Raw genomic sequence first — 24,205 nt, forward strand, 5'->3', positions numbered from 1 at the left:
CTGCAGCATGACTAGCTAGCTCCGCCACGCAGACAGCCTCATGTTCATTTTGATTTTCTGAATCTGCCATTAAAGCATTTTGTGGTTTTTAGCTGTTGCTAGAGAATATGCTTTTAAGTCTTTTAGTCAACGTTTATGCAATCAAGTTATCAAAAAAATGCACAAATACCCATTAACATGCACTAACCCTTATTTTAACATATTGTATTTCTTTTTTTTTTAGTATTTTGGGAATGATACTTTTGTTCGTTTGTTTCTGATCTGTTGCATTCCAGAGTATCCTATTTTGCATTTTAAGGTTCTTTGCTACTGGGAAGAACACAAATGTTAAGGACTGAGCTGATATTCAAAGCATTTGGCCATATTGTTTCAGGGAGTAGAAGCTTCTCTTAATGATTGACTGAAGCATCTCAGATTCCTCTATTACACCATGGAATCAATTTCATGGAATTTATTTCAACCCCTCTAAAATCCAGAGCTTATTCAATATTCTTTTAAAAAAGAAATTTCAGTGTGTGCCTGACAACATATGGGTAGTACCACACAGAAAATATTCTGGGAAACATAGACACGTGATTTTAGCCTTCTTGTGAGAATTTTCAAATGTGTTGTGAGAATTGGACTACCTTAAACTTCGACAGGAACGGTCATCCTCTTGGGAAAGTTTTTGTAATAGTTTTGTGAAGAGGCAGGTTTCCAAAAAACATTTTTTAAAGCGTTTCTTCTCAGTCTGTAATGATTAGAGAACTCCCCTTTTGCAAAAGTTTCCAAGCTCAGACTCTGCTTCATGCTTCTTCCCATTCTGTCCATCCTAACTTACTTATTACCACACACAAGCTGACAAAGTTTGGGGCCCAGGGAAGCATGTTCCCCTACTTACATACCCAAGACTTTCCATTGAATGGATAGCTGGGTTGCAATAAAACTTGTGAGATGCTCATTTCCAAAGCGTGTGGAATCATAGTTGCAAAACTTGACTTTGAAGGAAATCTAGCATGCTACCTTCAGCAACTCTGTTGAAAGAAAGAACCATCAAGTTAAAGACCAGCTGTCCATGCATCTCTCATCCATCCCTAGAAATAATCTAGCTGGCCTCTTTCTTGGTTAACTTTAGTTGCATTCATGTTGGTCACTGTCTGCAGACTTTTTCTTTTTAGCATTGCTGATTTCTTAGAATTGCAAAAATATGAACAGCATGTTGTTTTGAATGAATTCATATGATTTGTTGGATACTGCATGAAAAGATATGCAGTATCTTTTACAACTGGACTTTTATGCATGTGCTCAACATATCTTTGGATGACCCTGGTTCTAAAGTGCATTTTCATGGGCTTAAAAATGAAATTTTCTCCCAAAAGGTTATATGACTTAAATTACATGTAAGCTATATATTGTAAGTTGGATCCATATTTTTTAAGACATGGCTTTACTGTAATTTTGGTGTTGCCAGTAAAATTATAATTTACATACATGAAATATTCCTTCTGTAAATTTATATTCTTTCTAAATCTTTGCATTTTAGTGTTTGATCAATTAGATCTTGTTACATATGAAGAAGTAGTAAAACTGACAGCATTCAAAAGGAAAACACTAGTCTTGTTAGGTAAGTTTAACTGCATAAGTGGCTTTCTTATTTTCATCTTCAAAACAGTTTATGAATATTATTAACAATTATCAATTTTTAACTTCCTTTTTAAAAAATGACATAGGTGCGCATGGTGTTGGGAGAAGACACATAAAAAACACCCTCATCACAAAGCACCCAGACCGGTTTGCGTACCCTATTCCACGTAAGCAATGTTTCACTCTCCTTTAAGTATATTTTTCCTAGTACTTTTCTAATCTTGTAATTTACATATTTTTTCTGATTACATAAGTAATAACTGTTCATTATAGGAAATTTGGAAAGTCCAGAAAAGAACAAAGAAGAAAATGAGTTAACAGTTAATCCCAACCTCACTCTCAATATTTTATTGTATACCCTTCCAGGCTTCTCTTGGTGCAAACACGTCGTGTGTGTGTGTGTGTGTGTGTGTGTGTGTGTGTGTGTGTGTGTGTGTGTGTGTGTGTGTGTGTGTGTGTGTGTGTGTGTGTGTGTGTGTGTGTGTGTGTGTGTGTGTGTGTGTGTGTTGTTATCATTGTTGTCGTTTAACAAGACTGAGCTCGTTCAGTCTATTTGTAATCTAATTTTTCCAACAATATGCCATAAATGTTACCCAGATGAATTATTCTTCAGAAAAATAGGTTTTAATGATAGTATAATTTTCTTTGATATAACAATATTTTCCTTAATCTGTACCTAAATTCTTGACTTTTATCACTTTTAAAACCCAATGTGCTATCCATTGTTTATTGTAAAGAATTTTAACTCTGTAATATTTTTATTCCCCTTATTTTCTATATCTTATCCTTAACCTCGTCTTCTTTGTTTCCTCAACTACAAAATGAAGTAATTCCAGGAAAATAAAGAGGATTTGAGATCATATGAACACTTAGCAGATACTGGATAGATAATAGCCATCTTGCTACCATCATTTTATTTTATTTTTTATTATTATTATTATTCCAAAGTTTAAAATTTGAATCCCAAAAGCTTTTTAGCAGTTAGAGCTTTGTTCGGGGTGGGAAGAGCTAAAGGAGAATGATTTTTAAGAGCAACAGGAGAGTGAATTCCCTGGCGGTCCAGTGGTTAGGACTCTGCGCTTTCAACTGCCGAGGGCCCGGGTTTAATCACTGGTCGGGAAAAAGAGCAATAGGAAAAAATGGGAAGATTGGCTCCATCCTGTAGGGCCCTCCAATGCCACGTCAGCACCATTTACTGTTTTCTCTACATCCCAGAGAGCTGTGAGGCTTCATAAGACCACTCTCATCCCAGAACCCTGTCTGATTTACTCAAAAAAGAAATTCATCAAATATTCTTTCAGTTGGTACCACTGGAGTTTTCTAGTAAAACGCTTTAAAATGTTCTTTTAATTCTCTTTATGTCTAGATCATGAATACAGCAAGCTTCACTAACATTTAGTTTCTTCTTGATCACATAAGCAATTGAACTTCCATGCTATTAAATGGCCAATTAACTAGCTTCGTTTTAAAGTGTGTTACTGCTGACCCCAATCATGTCTACTTGCTGTAATATTTGACCCTGGGTGTATACATAGCGTATGTTTACCTACCGAAATGACCGAAGATAGGACAGCATCAACATAGTATGCTGTTTCTTCAGCTTTTCATGTGCCTGGAGAAAGGGTTCTTCTTTAAAACATCCACATTTTGATGTCCATGAGCACTTGGCAGTTCTACAGTCTAGTTGGGGCAGGAGAGGGGAAACTCCCCCTGGGTTTGGACTCATGTACAACAAAGAATAGCATGAATTTGTTCTTGCTCAAAAAAGGAAAGAAGCAAAGGGAGAAAGAAAACTAAAACTGCTGTTCCTGGCTTGTCTAGAAAAACATTTCCTAAAGTGTGTTTTGCAGAATCCTGGTCCTATTAGTATCCCACAGAACTAGGACTTATTGGCAGATATTTTAGTATACACTCGCTTAGGTCAGGGGTCAGCAAACCTTTTCTGTAAAGGACTAAACAGCAAATATTTGAGGATTTGAAGGCCATATGGTCTCTGACACAACTGCTCAACTCTGCCATTGTGAAAGCAGCCACAGACAATATGTAAACAAATGAGCATGGCTCTTTTCCAATAAAACTTTATTTACAAGAACAGACAGTGGGCCGTATTTGGCCTACAGGCCCTAGTTTGCCAATTCCTGCTTTAGGTCTTTCCTAACTATTATGGCCATATCTGGCTATGGTCATTATATTTTCAATATGGTATCCCTTTTGCTGTATCCTGACATTCTCCTTTTGCATGATGCTGTATACCAGCACTGTTCAATAGAACGTTCTCTCATAATGACAGCATTAGACATCTGCACTGTCCAGTACAGTAGCCATTGTGGCTACATGTGGGTATTGAACCCCTGAAATGTGGCTAGTGAGACTGATGAACTGAATTTTTAATTTTATTTAATTTTAATTTACTTAAATTTAAATAACCATATGTGGTTTTCCATTTTTTTAAATTCTTCTTGTTTCCTTCTCTTAAGACCTAACTGCATTAAGGCATAGAGTGAGTTATGTTAACCCTGGGTCATTTAGTGTCTTTCCCCTGTGGTGACCCATGAAGGGATGAAATAGATCTCACCTAAACACAGAAAGATTCACCAAACCAAACAACTAACCAACTACTGTGGTCCGATGTCACATAAACAAATATGACTTCTAGAATTTAGTTCTACAAAGCTACTGGGGGTGGGAACAGGGCATGAGACATACTACAGAATCCATAGCTTTTAAGAGGAGATTGAGTCTGGGTAGGTCCATTGGGAGCATCAGCTCATAAGCTCAGCCTTTTAAACCTCTCTTGACATGTAACTTTGCAGACACCACCAGACCTCCAAAGAAAGATGAAGAAAATGGAAAGAACTATTACTTTGTATCTCATGACCAAATGATGCAAGACATCTCTAATAACGAGTACCTGGAGTATGGCAGCCACGAGGATGCAATGTACGGGACAAAACTGGAGACCATCCGGAAGATCCATGAGCAAGGGCTGATCGCAATACTGGACGTGGAGCCTCAGGTAATGCCTAGCCAACCCTGGCGCCCTGTCGTCCTGCCTGCATGCTAAGCTCAGGTTCTGAAATGAAAAATGGCATCAGAACATCACAGGTCACATAATAATTGAATAGTAAGCTACAGGAAAGTATCGGCAATGAAGGCACCATGAGCTAACTACGTCTAGAATGCAAGCTGACTAATCGTTGCACTCAGGGCACACACAGTGTATTTAAGAAGTAGAGACTGTTCTCTTATGAGATTCGGTATACTCAGAAGCTCAATAAAGTGCCCAGTCGGGTCTGTGCCTGCCAGAAATCCTACAGGAGTCTGACTCAGGATGAGACTCTGGCGCTTTAACACAGCAGCCACCTTTCCTCTCTTGGTACAGCTCACACTAGACCATCAGAGTCTTTGCCAGCATCTTACGTTAATCGCCAGCAAGAAATTTTGATCCTGGGGCCTGGGTCCGAAATACAGCACCAGCTTTATGAATGCAAGCATGAGCGAGCCCCAGGGGATGCCAGGCAGAGCAGGGATAGAGACCCGTGGTGGTTCTTAGCCTCTGCCATCTCTTTACTGAGGGACAATGCCTGACCCTGAGCTAAAACTAGGAGGCATATGGAGAACTTGGAGAGGACTCAGAGCTAGACGCAGAGACGATTAGATGATCTGCAGATACGTCCTACACTAGAAGCAATAGAAATTGTTAAACTTGAAAAGGAGAAAGCCAAAGGCCTTACATCAAAAATGCTAACAAGCTATTTTTCATCTCTGAGGACAACCTAAGAAGAAGTGGGACTCAAAGCCCAGTAGGAAGGATTTGGGAGTTGTAGACATCAGGGCAGGTTACCAGAGAGGCTTGTGGATGCCCGTGTGACTCCCAGGCCTCCCATTTCTAAGACCAACCTGTACCAAAAATCCCTTATCACTTACAAATAGAATCAGTATACCACCTGCTGAAATGGTAGACCAGCTCCCCTCAAGCAGGCTCCATTTCATCAGAGGGCCTACCTGGCTACCCCAGGCAGGGAAGATCCCTGTTCAAGGGCCACTGTATGAAACTTGGTCTCCTAGCCATCCCCGAAGGGAGGACGGAACCGGCTTAGCCAGGGTCTGTGTGACTTGGGGCCTGATGGCTCAGTTACTTGGCTCCAAGATCCTAACATCAGGGCCAGTGGCTTCACCCATTTCCATGTCACAGCACCTGATGGGGTTCTTGAACTTGGAATCTGATTAAGGGGCTGGGGAGGAAAGCAACATTAGGGTGAACACTATACAGTTTACTTAACAATGAACTTGGATCTTTATAGAACTAAATATATGATGTGTAATGCAGATTGATTTTTGTTTAACTACTAATCCCTCCTTACTAGGGATTGGAAAAATCTTCTGGCCAGGGGTGGCTAGAGGAAAAGTCTCAACCCTGGTCCTGGTCTTCGACATCCTCTCCTTGGGTTCCACACTGGTCTTCACCTGAACGTCGTTTTCTGCTGGTAGCAATGTCTCTAGCAGTATGCTGGCTGCGGGGCTCCTCAGACCCCCTCTGCATTACCTCAGTCCACTTTCCAGGGCTTTCTGCCTCACCTGCTGCCGCCACCACCGCCGCTATTGCTGCTGCTGCCCCACTCCTGGCGTCCAGCCCTCCCCATGCCCAGCCCAGCCCAGCCATGCACTGCTCTGCACTGCTGAGCGGGAGATACTTCTCTCGGCCTTATCAGGCTGCCCACAGCAGTCACTTTCACGTGTGGCACTGGGCACCAGAACACCCCTCGGCCCGGCCTGGGCATTTTCCCTGCTCCCTGTCTGCTGGAGGGCTCACTGCATTCTTCTCTCCTGCTTCCTCTGTCCCCTCCTCAGAACCGTGATCTCTCGGGAGAGATAGGGATCCTGTTCTCTGCCTGAGCCTCTTAGGGCCCGTGGCCCTGGGGTCAGGTATCACCCGGATCCTGCTCCTCTAGTTGGTCTGCTTGACCACTCTGGTCCCAGGCTCTCCTGCCCAGTGCTCCCAGGCCTAGTCCTGCTCTCACACCGGCCACTGCATCCAGCGGTCCAGCTACAGGTGCCCACAGGCTCTGCACCTCTTGGGCTTCTCTGCCTTCGGCCCACTCTCTCCCCAGGCTGGACAAGGCCCGCACCCTGCCTTCAGGATGCCCGTGGCCATGACCAACTTGCTGTCAGGCAGGTCCTCGTTGCTCCAGGGAGGCTCTCCTCCTTAGGACCTTTTCCCACCCCGGCCCATTTGATTACCTGCTGTACTGTACCTCAGACAGTTTGCCTCAATCAGCGTGTATTAAGTACTTGATATATTCTAAGCATTGTGGCATGAGCTAAGAATACAAATAAGGCAAGCTGGTAAGGGTGAAATTCCTTCCTCAGTGTTCATCAAAAACTCTATGACAGAAGTGCCATGTGGCTTTTTTGTTTGTTTGTTTTTGGCTGTGTTGGGTCTTCGTTTCTGTGCGAGGGCTTTCTCTAGCTGTGGCGAGCGGGGGCCACTCTTCATCGCGGTGCGCAGGCCTCTCACTGTCGCGGCCTCTCTTGTTGCGGGGCACAGGCTCCAGACGCACAGGCTCAGTAGTTGTGGCTCACGGGCCCAGTTGCTCCGTGGCATGTGGGATCTTCCCAGGCCAGGGCTTGAACCCATGTCCCCTGCATTGGCAGGCGGATTCTCAACCACTGTGCCAGCGGGGGAGCCCCCCATGTGGCATTTTTAAAAACCCTCTCATTGCTGACACCACTCCCACTCTGTGTGGACCATAGAAAGCCCCACCTAACACTGGGGTTCAGCTCATTTTTTTTTTTTTAGGCACCAAAATTTTTATTAACCCACCTTCTTGCTCTCTTTTGACATTATAAACCAAATTAATCTCTTTTTGACCCAGAGTTGTGACGGGAACCATCAAGTTACAATGTGCTTTTGCGTTTCTTTGGCCCCTCTCAACCTCTGGCTATCACTTCTCTCGTGCTTTCTTGGCTATCCCTTAACAATATATTCCAACCCCTGTGAAATAGGGACTAAAAGTACCAACCTCATGGTTCTGAGGTTTAAGAGAATGCCAAGCACTAAGCCGGGCTCTCAGGAGCATTCAATCGCCAGCAGTTCCTCCACACCCTTTGACATAGCTCCTTCTCATCTGTCATGGGCTGAGGAACCGACGAGCCTGTAAACCAAGAACATGGGTATAAAGTCCATAGGCCAAGTGAGGGCCTGGATGGTAAAGTGCGTGGGCTTCGTGAACACCACTGCCAACTTCCAGCCTAAGGAAGGACTGAGTGAGCGGTTCCAAAACCCCTGAGCTCATGGTTCCCTGTGGGTAACTCCCATGTATCTCTATCATGACCAGGGCTTGAGGAGGGACTTCTCAATTCCTCCTGCCACACTTGGAACAGTATGAGGGATGCAGCAGAGGCCAAAGACTGACTAGCCCCAGGGAGTTGACGGGGAACATTATCAAACCAATCTCAAAGGTGGTGCCATTTGCTCTTGGGGAGGAGAGGTGGGACCCAGGCAAGGACAGCAGCTGGAAGGCAAAGGGCGGGCCTGGTTCTCAATAGCGGTAGTGATCAGGTTTGAAGGGGCCATCACGGGACATGCCCAGGTACTGGGCCTGCTTCTCAGTCAGCTTCACATTCAGCTTGCCCAGGTGGGCTTCAGCCACTGCTTCATCCAACTTCTTGGGCAGAAAGTGGACCCCGACAGGGTACTTGTCTGTTAGAGCTCAATCTGCGCCAGCACCTGGTTGGTGAAGGAGTTGCTCATCACGAAGCTGGGGTGGCCCATGGCGCAGCCCAGGTTGACCAGCCGGCCCTCGGCCAGCAGGATGATGCAGTGCCTGTTCTTCAACAAGTAGCGGTCCACCTGGGGCTTGATGTTCACCTTCTCCACAGCGTTCTCATTCAGCCACTTGACATCAGTCTCCACGTTAAAGTGTCCGATGTTCCACACAATGGCGTCATCTTTCATCTGTTCAAAGTGCCGGCCGAGGATGATGTCGATACAGCCCGTGGTGGTGACAAAGATGTTGCCCTCCTGCCAGGCCTCATCCATGATGGTAACGTCATAGCCCTCCATGGCAGCCTAAAGCGCGTTGATGGGGTCAATCTCTGTGATGATGACGCGGGCCCATCTTATACAGGTTGTAGACCCCCGTTGTGGTCTCTCCGGAGATGCCTCAGATGCCTGACAAGGAGCTGTGGGTACTTGGTGTGGATGAGGTTGGTGAGGTCACCACCATCGTCCAGAATCATGTTGAGGGGCCCATCCTTGAAGTACAGTATCTGCTCAGTGCACCACAGATACTCCTCGTCCGTTTCACCCTTCCAGGCGTACACTGGAATGCCAGCCTTGACAATGGCAGCTGCTGCATGGTCCTGGGTGGAGAAGATATTGCAGCTGGACCACCACACCTCAGCACCCAGGGCAACGAGGGTCCCAATGAGGACAGCTGTCTCCACGGTCATGTGCAGGCAGCCGGCAGTGAGGGCGCCCTTCAGTGGTTTGGAGGCCGAGTACATCTCCCACATGCACGTCAGGCCCGGCATCTCATTCTCTGCAAGGTCCAGGGCCTTGCATCCCCAGGCGGCCAGGCTGATGTCAGCGACTTTGTAAGGCAGCTTGTCTGACGTGCTGGCGGCATTTCCGCACAGAGTGATGGACACGGGCGAAGGGGGCCGAGCCTCAGGCTGGGGATAGGCGCGGGGCGGGTGGCGCCGGGCAGGGCCAGCTCATTTAGTTTGTGCCATCTTAATTAATTTTAGATAGTTGAGTCCAAACCAAACACATGTCTAATTATACTGTATAAGATGTTGTGGTTCAACTTTAAACCTAAGGGACTATCCTAAAGACTTTAAACCAGAAGAAAATGAGTAACCTGGCTTCTTTTAAAATAATGAGAATAGATTGTGTTCCTCTATATTTTGCCAAGCATTAGTACTCCTTACCTAATCCTTGTAACACCGAGCTAGAGACATCAGTATCTACTTTTGAGGATGAAGAAACCAAGGCTTAACGTAATTTTCACTTGAACAGTCTTGGTTTGGATTTGGGGGTTTTTGTTTTGTTTTGTTTTTACAGTAAATCTTAGACTCCTTTCACTGTACCATCCTAGAAGAGTTAACCCTGTTTAATCCTTAAGCTGGTGTGCCTTGTATGTATGTAGTAGTACAATTTAAATCTTTATTTTAACATTTAGAAAAATCTGTAAGGCGGTCAAACCTGAGGAAAGCTATAGAGCTGACTTCTCATAAAGCCATGGCTCAGAAAATAATCTATGTCCCTAAAGCTGGAACTATAATAGCTCCAGTGTGTAATCAAAACAATTTTAGATTTTAATTTTATTCTGATTTGTCCATTTGCAGCATTAAAGAGTTGACAGTAGCAGAATATTTGTGGCTTTGCTTCTGCCCCCAGAGGGAAAGGTTGTCATCAAGGGGTAGGTACAGTCTTGTTAGGAATCTGTGCTTGGAAACAACAGCCATGTTTTAAACTAGAGGCTGTTTTGTGAAGTCAGTTGGCTCTCTTAAGATTGTTTCTGGGGTCACTGTGTTCTTCCTTAAGCCCTTAGACCTTGGTGCAAAATGACTCAGATGCTTGCCCTTTTTAATTTTGCAAAAAAACAGATAAGTCTTAAAGATGTCTGCTTCTTAGATACTTGGTCAAATGAGTTTTTATTCCTTGAGGGTAGTAACCTGACAATTATTGGCCATAGATGAGCCATTAAATCCATTTATCTCCAAAAGAGAACTTTAAATGTTAAATTAATGCTTCTTTGGCTGTTTGAACCCAGTGTATTTTCAGTGATCTTTCTAGACTCTCTCTCCCCTCTCTGGGATTCAGAAAGAGATATTTGCCTGTAAATATTAACAAATTTGTGTCTCATCTTAAAAGTCAAAAAGAAAGTGGTTTTAGAGATCATCTTAAAGCCACCTATTAGTGGCCTGAGGGAGGGGAATCCTTGTGAAGCAATTCCATTTCCTGTTCCTAAACTTCAGGCAAGCTGAGTCTGCACAGGCACGCACGCACACACACACACACAAAAAAAACTGGCCCCCACTTGAGACCCATAAGTAGAGCAGAGTATGGGGACAGAGGCCTTCGAGAAAAAAATGAGGACATGTGTGGTGACTCTGCTGAAGATAAGAGGGAGACTAGACAAGAACATCTCAGTCAGGATTCTAGGCATCGTATAATCTTTGAAAGTACAATAATATAGGAGAGAAACTCAAAGCCATGAAAAGGAGGAGGAAGCAAATATATTCAGTACTAACCACAGAGACTACTGTAGTTAGTTACTGTGATAGACATGAAATTTGGCTCTGAACTTCCTGGCAACCAGGACAAAGAGGAGAATGTCACGGATCACATAATTCTCATCTAATAGAAGTCAGTCAGTTCTTTCCTTGGAGTTAATTACTAAAGGAATATAACCTGATTCTTAGACATAAGAGGCATTTGGTGGTGTGGTGAGTACAGTCTTCCTGGACAGTCTCATGCAGTAGGTGCAGAATGACCTTCGTGTTTTCGTGGATAAAAACTAAGGGTGTGAATGCCGTGCAGAGAAGGGTAATCCGCAGGGAGCTAACGGTTGCCGAGTCGTGTGTTTTCTGGTGTAGAATAGAATAGCAGGCTAGAACTGAAAATACTCAGAGAATTGGGTGGCTATCAGGCTGCAGTCATTGAGTGGAGAAAAGACCATTTCACGACTGGGGTGGCATTCTCGACTTCATCCGTGGGTTGTGGCTGTGTGGACTTCCATCTGGCACTCAGAGTAGCTTCAGCGATGGAAGCAAGGGTAGGGACTGTGCCTTAGGATTTTTTTTTCCCCATCTAAGTTGCCCAGAAGGTGGCTCTGGGTGGATGTGGGATGATGAGGAAACCTTATGTGTCAACTGACCCTGGAGTCACCTGAATTATGAGCACAGGAAGGATAGAAAAAGGCCCAAAATAATATTCACAAAAAGGACAGTTCTAAGTGAAGATCACTGTTAAGCTTGACTGAGCTATATACAGAGTTTTTCATGATGGTTGTTCCTTGCTAAAATCTTCAGTCACAAAAGGATTTGCAAGGAAATGCCAATTGCCTCTTTCAAAAATGAACATATAGAAGCTTGAAGAGCTCTCCCATGGGGAATCTGAGCCTGTGACTTTCACAATTAAAGCAGTTTGAGGGCAGGTAAAACAATGTGCCAGGCTCCCTTACCCCACAAGGAGAAACTGTAACTAAACAAGAGGAAAAGACAACCCTCAGAATGGGAGAAAATATTTGCAAACGAAGCAACGGACAAAGGATTAATCTCCAGAATTTACAAGCAGCTCATGCAGCTCAATATCAAAAAAATCAAACAACCCAATCCAAAAATGGGCAGAAGACCTAAATAGACATTTCTCCAAAGAAGACATACAGATTGCCAACAAACACATGAAAGGATGCTCAACATCACTAATCATTAGAGAAATGCAAATCAAAACTACAATGAGGTATCACCTCACACCAGTCAGAATGGCCATCATCAAAAGGTCTACAAACAAATGCTGGAGAGGGTATGGAGAAAAGGGAACCCTCTTGCACTGTTGGTGGGAATGTAAATGGATACAGCCACTATGGAGAACAGCATGGAGGTTCCTTAAAAAGCTAAAAATAGAACTACCATACGACCCAGCAATCCCCCTACTGGTCATATACCCTGAGAAAACCATAATTCAAAAAGAGTCATGTACCACAATGTTCGTTGCAGCTCTATTTACAATAGCCAGGACATGGAAGCAACCTAAGTGCCCATCAACAGATGAATGGATAAAGATGTGGCACATATATACAATGGAATATTACTCAGCCATAAAAAGAAACGAAATTGGGTCATTCGTAGAGATGTGGAGGGACCTAGAGTCTGTCATACAGAGTGAAGTAAGTCAGAAAGAGAAAAACAAATATCGTATATTAATGCATATATGTGGAATCTAGAAAAATGTTACAGATGAACCTATTTGCAGGGCAGGAATAGAAAGGCAGACATAGAGAACAGATGTGTGGACATGGTGGCGGGGGAGGGTGGGATGAACTGGGCGATTAGGTTTGACATGAATACACTACCATGTGTAAAACAGATAGCTAGTGGGAACCTGCGGCTCAGCTCGGTGCTCTGTGATGGCCTAGTTGGGTGGGATGTGGGAGAGGGGAGGCGATGTGTGTATACATGTAGCTGATTCACTTCACTGTGTGGCAGAAACTGACAACATTGTAAAGCAAGTGTAGTCCAATAAAAATAAATAAGTAAAAAAATAAAATTCAGAAACATAATCCTAGGAAAAGTGAATCTTGCACTAAACAGGAAAGTCAAAACCTTTACCAACCAATTTGCCTCTTACATGCGTTTATATTCATAGAGGCCAAGAGATTCTCTTCAGCCATGAAGGCACAGTGCCCTCTAGTCAAACCTGCCTCGAAAGGCAAAATAGACTTTGTGTGAATTATATGTACTGCTTTTACATTTTTGTTTGGTCAAAAGACTATTTCTGCCAGGTGCCATCTGGGGCATGAGGAGGACAACTGAACAAGACGCAGCCCCTGCCCTCAGGAAGCTTAGCCGCCAGCATTCAGGCACTTGCATTTCCAGGGTGGCGGGCACTACAGGTGCCTAAGTGTGGGTGTGTCAGGAGCATAGCGGCAGGGCGCCTGACTCGGCTCGGAGCTCATAAAGGACCTTCCAGAAGAAAGAACACTCAGCCAAGCAATAGGGCAAGTGGGGAGGGGGACGAGGGGATGGAACGTCCAGGCGGAGGGAGTAGGAAGACAAAGGCTGGCCCTTTCTGGAACTGAAAGTACTTCGGCGGGGCCAGTCCATGGAAGGGAAGAGACAGAAAGGTAAGCGTGGGCCAGCTCATGAGGCAGGGATCTGACATTTATGCTCAGGAGCGTACATTTTATCCCAAGGCCAAGAAGGAGCTCCTGAAGGGCTTGGAGTGGAGGAGTGATGGAATGGGATTTGCATTTCCAAAAGACTGTTCTAGTGGCAGGGTTTAGTAGGATTGGAAAGCAGCAAAACTGGAGGCAGGGCACCCAAATTGCTACTACAGCAAACCAGACACAAGAGGGAGGAATAGGGCAAAGCAAACAATTGAAAGGCTGTTTACAAAGCAAACTATGTGGCTAACAGAATAGACATGTTAAATTCTTATATAAAGGGCCGCAAGATATTTACCCCTGACGCATACGAATTAATTACATGTCAGTCATTTGTGAACTGTGTGCCTATGTTGGGTTTTGTTGCGGGCTTGGGGGTGTCCTGTCCTAGGGGAGCAGCAGAAGCAGCAACCCCTTATCAGAATCAACTCCCACAGCATCAGATGCTGGCTTTGCAGTATGTCTGTGCAAACTAGTAGCTTGCAGTTAGAGGTTTCTGATACCTTGAAATGGAACTGAAAGGGGCCTCAGAGGTCCCTGTCCCTTGAATGCGGCATCTTCTCATGGGCCTACAAATTGCCCACAGCCATACGGCTTCTATAGTGGCTCCAGGCTCCATCCCTGGACAGAGTGTTGCCATCCCTATGAGTCCCACAGAGGAGAGGGCTTTCCTCAGGACAACTCAGAAGGCCTATGTCAGTGCGAACACAGCCCTCGCGGTCACAGTGGCCATGATTTGCTCTCCTCATGAGCAAACTGCAATTTGAAATGTGGTGTAGTGCACTCTGGATAAGCGCTGAAGCCACCCTGCTGGTCCGAGTCTACCCCAAAATGCATTTCCTAGGAATTAAAATTCAGGCTACAACTAATAACCAGGTTTAAATGAACATTAACCAACATAATCAGTGTTCACTTTTCTGAAGAAAAATAAGTCGGATTGATTCATGAGATTCATAAGAAAAACGTCCAGTTTGTCAGCTTTTATTTGCCAGTGGCTATTTTCCATCCTTTGGATGAACAGAAGTAATATAAGTTATTTACAAAGTTGGTAAATTTAATAATATCTTGCCAAAAATTTGAATCAAGGGCTTTTCCAGTTGTATAATTTTCTATGAACTCATTTGAATGTTGCATTAGTTATTTCTCCTTTTAAGTCTCAGTTTTCTTTTTTTTTTTTTTTTTACACAGGCACTGAAGGTCCTGAGAACTGCGGAGTTCGCTCCTTTTGTTGTTTTTATTGCCGCACCAACTATCACTCCAGGTTTGAATGAGGTAAGAATTAATCAGTTTTTCCTCTAATCAGCATTCCCCCCGAGTAAGGATGCATTTGTGTTGTGCATTCCAGAGCAGAGCCCCATCTCATTAAGACAACTAAATGAAGCTCTGCTTTGTTTTCCATGCTGGCCAGTAAGATTTCCAGAGCTTGAGGTCCTCTTTCAGGAGTAGGAATTACACACCACAGCGAGGTGTGATTCTTCTGAGATCAGAATCATTAGGCAAATGTAAGCTTTAGTCTCCAGTGCAGTCCCCGCCCCGGGGGCCTTATCCATGGCCTTGTCCATGGGTCTGCTCCTGCCCTGCGGGGCTGCCAGCCCCTCCTCTCCTGATAGCGACTGTGCTGAGAGCTCTGGGCCAAGAATTGCCTTGCCTGGGGAGAACTATAAGGCATCCACCTCCTTGGCTGGGCTGCCCAGACTCCCCTAGGCAGCCTCCGGAGTGGAACCCGTGCAGAATCTCTACCCAGGCCCCTGGAGACTACCAAACCTGGAAATGAGCTCTGTCCCCTCTCAGGCCTACTCAAGTCAGCAGCCGCCACGGAGATGGTGCCCGCGAGGGTCGGCAGCACCATCTAGAACCAGGCTGGCTTACACAGCCTTCTATTGCTGGGCAGATAAGAAGGTAGTTATGGAGTGTCTGGTGAGTATATTGCTGCTTATCTGCTGTAGGGTCATTCTTAAGAGGAAACTCTACACAAAGTTTTCCTGAAGGCCATCACTTCTGCAGGGTCTAGAAATCACCAGGACGCTCTTGGCACTGTTCAGTTAACGTGGCCTAGACTCACCCCAGCTTATGACAGTGAAATCAAGGCTTGGAGATTTTCACTTTAAGGAAAATTAAATATCTAGATTTAAGGAAGATATTTAAAATATCTAGATTTAAGGGATTAAATATCTAGATTTAAGAAAATTAAATATCTAGATTTAAGGAAGATATTTCTAGACAGAAATATCTAGATTTAAAGTGATTAATTTTCACTTTAAGGAAAATTAAATATCTAGATTTAAGGAAGATTAAAGAACTAGATTTCTATGTCACTCATATTTTTCAGTCATTTTTTTGTCATTTCATTTGCAAAAGATGTATTCCTTGGTAAATTCTACTTCTCCGTCTTATTTAATACACAAACATGTTTGAAACGCCACATTGTGGTTAGCTCTTATCCTTTGGTTACCATGTATTTTTCTTGAATTATCATCTTTGTTTTTGTTTTTGCCTATTTTCCTGCCCTTTTACTAATTTTCCATAGCTGCCAAAATGGTGCAGAAAATTGCCTGTAAGTACCAGCTAGGAGGTGATGAAACACAGCCTCGTCTCCTTTCATAGATTTAGAATGTAGACATTTTGTTCCCACAAATCCTTGCTTTTGCTGTTAGAATAAAGGCATTTTGTTTTCACTGAGTTAAACCCTGCTCACGTGTAAGTCAAGCCTGCAGACAAGCTGTTGTAGAGGAAGAAACTGACAAACATGGCTTCATCTTATAAGATCCTTAAGAGGGAGCTTTATTTTTGTGTGTGTGACGAGAACTGCATTAAAAATTTGATGCTCTCAGCCATAAATTTTCTTGAATGTTTTCATCAGCCCAGCTTTCTGAGCAAATTATAAGCTCTGCTAGTGGTTCTTGAAGCCCACCCAGGACTGTATATTCCAATAGAATCCCCTAGCCCGGAGAGTGACGTGGTAGGAATTGCTCCTTCTCATACTGGTAGGAAGCACTCCTGTCTTTGGGTGAATGCATGTTTCCTAAAATGGGGCTTTTGCTTTGTGTTTATTGTAAAGCCACAGTGAAAATACTATGCTTTTTAAGTGCAAGCAGAAAGTGTGTTGATATGACCTTAGAAGGTGATGATTAACTGAGGTCTTATCTACACTGAAGTAGTTAACACCTAACATTCAAAGCATGCCACGTCCTGCTTTGAAATTCCGGTAGATGACAAAGCAGGTTAGGACACTCTCATTTCAGAGTGTCCTGATAGAAAAGATTGAGTCCCCAACTTTTCTGGTGTCTGTCATCCCCACTGTGGTGCTGTGATGGAATCGAGTGTTATTATTTCACCTCGAATCCCCTTGCCAGAGGGCTGCACCCACAGGCCGAGGTTCATCAGGAAGAGTCTCTTACGAACAGATGGGCCTCCGAGAAGAGGAGGGCTCCTAAGCCAGCAGTGGGTGCCAACAGCTCCCAAGTCCCTGAAGGCACCGCACCTTTTAGTTTCTCTGGAGATCTGTCTCTGTCATCATGGGCCCCCATTTCCTAGTAGACTTTCTCTGTCTCTTGACTATAGATTTAACACTCATCAAATCGTATAATGGCCAGTATTAGCCAAGTGCTTGTTCTTTCGGTAACATTTATTAAGCACTTACTATGTATAAGCCACAATGCCAAGTGCTGGGCACAGCAAGGCAAGTTTGAGCTCTAGTTGGGGAGAGAGATACTAATCAAATAAACAGGTATTTAATTGTATGTGTGTATATATATGTGTGTGTATATATATATATATATATATATATATATTTCAGACTCCACCCAACAGCTCAGCTATCTAGTCGGTTACTTTGACTTAATTTGAACTTGCCCATTAAAAGTTCAGCATAACAAGATCTGACCCGTGAAGATGCAGAGGCAGACTTTCTGGTGGCCCTTAAGAGATCCCCATCTTGAAAGAACTGCCATCCTGAGGCTCTTTGTAGTGCGCTGCAGGAGTTGAGGGAAAGCCTTTACTGCCGCGAAGAGTTCAGTAGCTGCTTTTCCTTCAGAGTTGTTTCCATGAGAGATGTAAGTACTTACGAACAGTGATATTTGGCCATTTCCAGTGCAGACCAATGTGAGGGGATTCATCAGATGCCAGCTGCTGTTGTATCTGGGAAATGGCCTTATTTCATCCATTATTTGTAACATCCAAAAAGCTTTGCCTCTGGCATCCACTGCTGTTGAGTGAGGGCCATTATATGTAACTGAATTCCTGGAACATATTGAACCTCTAAGTAGACTAGAGAAAAATACAACTTAATTTGTTGTCCGGAGGCAGGGGCTTCTTGGCGCAAACACAGCTGGGCTCTGGGGCCTGGCGCAAGCAAGTGCAGAGGACCAAGGGAAGGGGATGCAGGGCTCTGACCTCGTCCGTCCTCTGAAGCCCCCCCCCACCCCCCACCAAACAGGAGAGTGGCTTGAGGTGAGGCGGGCCTGGGTCAGAGGAATGAGGACAGAGCGGCTCGACTCTGATAGTCTGTCTCCACTGACCCCGGGGCAGACACTGCTTGGCCGGGCTGGGGTGATGTGTTTGCTGAAGAGTGTCTGTTTCCTCTGGTCCGTCCGGTTTGGCGTGGAGTCCCCTGTTGCATGGTGAGCAGTCGTGGTTGCAAGCCGTAGTTCTGTGACCCTGCCATCCCGGGGACCGTCATCTCCTCTGTCACGAAGCGGGCTTGGCCTCACGCCCAGATGTGGCACATAAAGGTCTGGCCTTGACTGTTTCTGACATTGGGACGGACAGAAATGTGACATGAGAAAAAAATCCGGCTGACTTTTCTCTTTGCTTTTCCCTCCTCCCACACCCATCCCTACCTCCATCCCATCACCATTTAGGATGAATCTCTTCAGCGTCTGCAGAAGGAGTCTGACATCTTACAGAGAACATATGCACACTACTTCGATCTCACAATTATCAACAATGAAATCGATGAGACAATCAGACATCTGGAGGAAGCCGTGGAGCTCGTGTGCACAGCCCCGCAGTGGGTCCCGGTCTCCTGGGTCTATTAGGCCTCTCCCCAGATATCTGCCGCATAACTGGGAGCCACCTCATACATGGAAAAGCCTCTGTTATCGGCCTTGTGTCAGCAGGTCGTGGTCCCTAGAGACTACCTAGTTGTAGTGTGACCTACATTTATAATTATTGTCATGTCCGAATAGATAGGAGGAGAAAAACAATTACACACTAATTTAAAGAGACAGTATCTTTTTTAATCAGTTCTCCTAAACTTTAATAAAATGTATCTTTAAATGTATGTATTATTCAATCCTTTGGAATGTTATATTTTTGGAAATCATAGCTTTTTATTTCCAAGGCCCCTAAAAACTGCACAAAATAGATGCTGCTTTCTATAATCTATTTTAATAATAAAAAACAATGATTCTGTTACCTTGACTGGGGTTGGAACACTACATTCTTTTTAGAGTCTGATTTTATGGATTGGAATATCTTTCTTTCCTTTATTTATTTGAAATAATCAGTCTAGTGATTACAAAACTCATAAATTTTTAAAGGCCTTTTTTTTCCTTTTTTTTTTTTAGAACAGTATTTTTTTTAAGTCCTTTATGTAACATCCAGATAATGTGATACTGTCTCTTTGAAGCACCCTGTAAACCTTTTAGAGATTTGAAGTTGGGTCTTGACTCTTAATGCATGTGGACAGTCGCGAGCGTTTATGCTGTCGGTGTGTCTGTGTTGGACAAAACAATCTGTAATCTACAGCAAAGTACATTCCGTTCACGGGGCACACCCAGGGGAATAAGAATAAAATGCTATTATGACTAAGTTGTAAACCTATGCACATCCCTTGCATTTCGGGCAACTTTATAAAAAACAAACAAAAAGAAACTGATTTTTATTAATAATAATCAATCATGTAGTGAAATGTGTTTGTAATTTTGTCTCAATTTAATTTGTTGTAAGGTGGGAGGGGGAATTGCTGGTTTCACCATTTCAGATCTGTGTTGTCTGAGAGTATTAACGTTTTAATTAAGCAAAGAAATGAGGATTTTTAATATGTATGTAATTGTTTTAAAGCACCCATTTTAAGAGAATATACTGTGCAATGAAGAAACCAGTTTAGGCATTTGCTATAAACTGAATTATTCCAAAAGAATAATCTATAACAGCCCTGTAAATTCCTTTAAAATGATAACTAACAGGACAGTTTGACCAATTTTTTTTAAAATATACTTCCTTTTATGTGTTCAATAATTAAATGCCTTTGGGTCCTTCATTTCATTATAGATTTGTTCAGGTTTACAAGGTGATGATCTTTTAGATTTTATAATCCATTAGATGCTCACTGAAACATCAAAGGCCCAGGAATGACTATCAGTTAGCAGGACAACAAAATACTCCGCACCCAAGGGCCACTAATGTGCACCTGTGCTTTCTCCTTCCTCTTGCTATATCCCTTGGCACAGGAGAATCATGTCCTTGTTGCTTTAGAGACATTAACCATCTCATCACCCTTCCGTGAGGTCACATTCTTCCAATACAGGAGATTCAGGCTGCGGGGGTGGGTCTTCTGACTCTTTGCCAGAGGTCACTGGAAGGTTTTTCATGAGAGTGTCTGTCAGGGTGTGAAGTGGTTCTATTAACCTGAGATCCTTGAAAAAAATACCATCAAGTTTGCTTCTTGTCGGTTAGATGGCCTCATTGCTTTGTGCCCTGGCAGGATGTGCAGGATGTGTTCTGAGCGGAACAGCTCCTCTATGAAGGACCACACCGAGAAGGCATTTGTATACTCTTTTTAGGGTGTCCCCCTCCCCTCCCACCTACTCTTATTAAACAATGCTGATTTTTCCTCTGATGTTGTCCTTTGTGGGTAACCAGATGAGTATACAACTTACAAAGTGCTGAGTAAACTGCTTCTGTTGGGACCCACAGCAGGGTGACCACACCACCAAACCAGAGACACCGTGGATGGAGGGAGAAACCCCAAGAGCTGATTAGGGCTGTGTTAGGACTGATTTAAATCTACCTGATGCCAAGGCCAGGCAGTCATTCCCGTGATGGTACTGGTCACAATCCGGGCTCTTCTCAGTGTGAAACTGCCCGCTCTACCTCTTTTCCAGTGAAGCACAAAGAAGAATACAACTAACACCTGAGAACAGAAGCTCCCTCCCTCTGGTAGAAACCCCACTTGTCCTCTGAGACCAAATCTCCAGAGATGCTCGACGATGCCTGTCTTAAGCCACCCACCATGCTGATGAAGGTGGGTCATGCAGAGGAAGAGAAAAGCAATGCCAGTGTAAATGTCTGGCCCCAGGATTGAGAAGCACTGTAGCGCTCATCCTCTCTCCTCCAACACTTTATGCGTCCTCAGAGAAGCACACAGACAGGCGGCATTCTCACCATTGTGCGGGTGGCAAAATTCCTGCACCCAGAACTCATTCTGTCTAACTTCTCAGAGGTCGTCTGTTCCCTTCCACTAATACACGTCTTCTCTCAAGCAGTGTCTTTTTGACCTAGCAGAAAATACTTAAATTTCTGAATCCAGAGTAATTTCGGTACATTGCTGCTGCACCTCCATTACAGTTGTCCACTAAGCAATCAGAAAATTGCTAAAAAGCTGCTTTACTGTTTCCATTCCATCAACAAAATCATTTTTTTTCCTTTAAAAGAACAGAGCGAATGATTAGATTATTAAATCTTAGCACTGATCAACTGAGCCATGTTCTAAGGGCTCTCTTTCCAACCCCATTGCCCGCAGCAAGAAATGGGGTGTTTTTCATATGTCAAATTATCTGTTAAAAAGAATGTCCTGATTTTCTAATCATAAAACGGTTAATTACTTTGCACACGCAGCATGTTCCATTCTAACACTAAAAAGGAAAATGTCAATTTAATTCAGGAAGCTTCCCAGTGTCAAGATAATATGGTAGCTTTTTTAAATGCAATTAAGTGTAACTCCTGTCAAGTGAGATGGTTTAAAATATTTGCTCAGAGAGGAAAAGAAATGGGTGACCTACTTCTTGCAATTTGCATTCAGAAGGCATCTTCTGAGCCCGTCCCATTGGTGGTGGGATGTCAGAAGATGCTGCAAAGCCCTCACCGCACAAAGGGTCAGCACATGCTCCCTTCCCCGGGGCCCATTCCATCTCCCACCGCTGGGGCCAGCCCGCCAGGCCTGGACTCCATGCTACAGTTATTTTTTTAAAGCCTTTGATCTCATTATTGCAGGTGAGGTTTTTTGGTTTGTTTTTAAATCACTTGTAGTTAATCTGTTCGTTAAGGCTTTGAGTTCATTCCTTGAAAAAGTGTAGTCAGTTGAGCCACCCTTGGGGAAACAGAGGTGGAGATGCCCAGCGTGGACACTGCCCCTTAAGGACAGGCAGCCCAAAACAAACGCTCTTGTCTCCCACTGATATCCTTTTCTTCATTTCAGGTCAATCTCTTGGGGCAAAGAGAACATGCCACTAAAGCTAGCAAGAACATTTCTTGATTAATAAATTCTTAATTTTAACATCTCCCACGCTGTCTCCTTGGAAAGAGGAGAAGGCAACTTGCAATCAGCATTCCAAACAAGCCCCTTCTCATCCTCACCCCTCCTGCTTATTTCCTATCATCAAACTGGTGTGTGTGCGTGCGTGCGCGTGTGTGTGTGTTGGGGGGGAGGGGCTTGTTTTTCCAGAACTGGACACAGCCTCCTAATTCCATCCTCTTTACAAGGGGTTATGATACCAAGGTCCCCGAGCATTCTTTCTCTTGTTCTGTGCCTCTGATTAATTCTCCTCTTAGAAAGCTCTTTTGCTTCTCACTGCAGCTTGCAGAGGGACTACAAGCTTGACTCATGAATCGTTTCATTTGGTAGAAATTTCCCACTTTTTCCCCCTTTAGAAGTAAGGTCTTCCTCTACATTTGGTGTCTTCAGTTACAGGACATTGCCTGTAAGGCTCAAGGCTTGGTTGGCTTTGCCCACACCCAGTTATCAGTTTGCCTTAAACTTGGAGCTATTGGGAGTCTCAGGTCTTCAGCTTAGTGAGTGAAGTTTAGGTGTGACATGCGTCCAGGAAGTGGGAGAAAGGGAGAAAAAGAGTACGTTCACCAGTCCACATCCCTTTATCTGGTCTTTTCTCTTCTACTCTTGGGCTGCAGAAGGTAGGCAGACCTGGCCCATAGAAGGAGGAAGGCCGCACCATCTCTAGGCCAGGCATTGCCAAGTCTTATCTCTTCATGGGGGAGGACAGAAAATCCAGAGCTCCCACCACCCCTCACTAACCATCAGCTCTCTTGACCCTGTGCAAATGGACCGAGCAAAAGAAATTGGGAAGAGGTGTTTGGCACAGGAGACCTCGTTTCTGGCCCCAAGCACAATTCGCTATCTATGTATGCGCAGAAACTTGGAGCTTCGCTGCCATTTCTGTGTTCCTTCCCTTCTCTCCCGCACGTGACCAAAGGAACGTGCCAGTGGTCTCGCCAACAGAGCCCTGGGGGTGACCATCTTGGGACCCAGAGGCCATGCAGTCTCTTCAAAGGAGTTCTGCTTGGGGGTAGAAACAGGTGTTCCTCCACAGTGCGTGGCCCCAGCTGTTATTTTCATTTTCAAGAGACCAAGAATTGGAGAAATCGATTTTCGGTCTCTGCTGTGTCCCTGGATGGCGCCCGTGCAGGCGGTGGGAGGCTTATGGGGGCAGCAGGCCCCGGGGCTGATGCGAAGGCCACACGATCCTCACGTGTGGAGGCCACAGCATCATGTTTAATTGCCAGGCAGATGCGTCGCCGTTCAAGCTCAGTTCTGGGGTTGTTTTGCATAAAGTTTTGCCAATGTGTTTTTGTTTGTTTTTTTCTGTATGTATAATTGCCTTTTTATAAAAGGTTTTGAAGTATTGTCTCAGTGATAAAAAGAGAGCAATGTTAACGGTTGTTGTATATTTCACCGTATCCAATTGTAAGTATTTGAAGGGTACAGCGAAGCCTTAGCGTGCAAGAGCGCTTGTGCAGGAGGTGTCCTCTGACACCCAGGAGGTGAGGGGATCGGAAAGTTTCGGATTCTTTGTAAATGCCCCGCTTTTCTTTCTCTCTGTGTGTATCTATTTACATGCCTTAGCACACGCCCTCCCACCCTGATCCCTTTGCCCTGTCGCCAGATCAACCAGAACGCTGGTGCACTGCCGGTACAGGACAAGTCGACAGAACCCTAATCAGTTATCTCTCGTGTGCCAGGGGAGGAAGAGAAACTCCATAGTATTCTTTGTAGAATATACATACCTGTAGGATGCTGTGTAATGGGAAACCATAGAATTGGGCTTTTGTCATTTCAAAGTTGGAGAAATGTATGAATAAAATGTATAAAACACGAAAAGGTAGTTGTCTCCTCAGATTGCAGGCCAAACAGCTTGGGGACAAACCACCGGAGGATCGCTTCCCGGCTCCAGTGTCCACCCTGGCAGCCCGGGTCGTCAGCCTGGCTGTCCAGATTGCATTCTGAAAGCAGTTCAAGCTCAACTACTTGCATTTGGATGCAGATTTTAAATAGCTTCAGTTTTTAAAAAAAAAAAAATCCAAGTTTGACAGCTCCTGGGAACAGACATCCAAATTGATTTGAGTGGTGTAGGCACCCAGCATGGAAAGGCTGTCCCTTGCTTGACATTTGCATAGAAAGCCTCAGGAGGAAGGCTGCCGCCCTTAGTGTTGGGTGATTGGCTTTGGCCTCT

General features: G+C 44.3%; 1 protein-coding gene and 1 pseudogene across 13 annotated transcripts in view; one reads left to right on the plus strand and one right to left on the minus strand.

Annotated features, from left to right (window-relative positions):
- Window positions 1-23,843, plus strand: part of CASK (calcium/calmodulin dependent serine protein kinase) — a 391,035-nt gene extending 367,192 nt beyond the window's left edge. For 8 of the 13 annotated variants that reach the window (XM_030834960.2, XM_060292132.2, XM_060292136.2 and 5 more), the window contains 5 exons: window positions 1,523-1,603; window positions 1,710-1,790; window positions 4,437-4,639; window positions 14,706-14,789; window positions 18,377-23,843. In XM_030834960.2, the coding sequence (XP_030690820.1) occupies window positions 1,523-1,603; window positions 1,710-1,790; window positions 4,437-4,639; window positions 14,706-14,789; window positions 18,377-18,553 (626 nt within the window). In that variant the 3' untranslated portion in view covers window positions 18,554-23,843. The remainder of the gene's footprint in view (window positions 1-1,522; window positions 1,604-1,709; window positions 1,791-4,436; window positions 4,640-14,705; window positions 14,790-18,376) is intronic. The other 5 variants (XM_060292133.1, XM_060292135.1, XM_060292137.1 and 2 more) reach the window with 1 other exon arrangement.
- Window positions 8,039-13,025, minus strand: LOC115841195 (adenosylhomocysteinase pseudogene; annotated as a pseudogene).
- Window positions 23,844-24,205: the final 362 nt, after the last annotated feature.

Source organism: Globicephala melas, chromosome X (assembly GCF_963455315.2).
Source record: "Globicephala melas chromosome X, mGloMel1.2, whole genome shotgun sequence".
NCBI classification, from domain to species: domain Eukaryota; kingdom Metazoa; phylum Chordata; class Mammalia; order Artiodactyla; family Delphinidae; genus Globicephala; species Globicephala melas.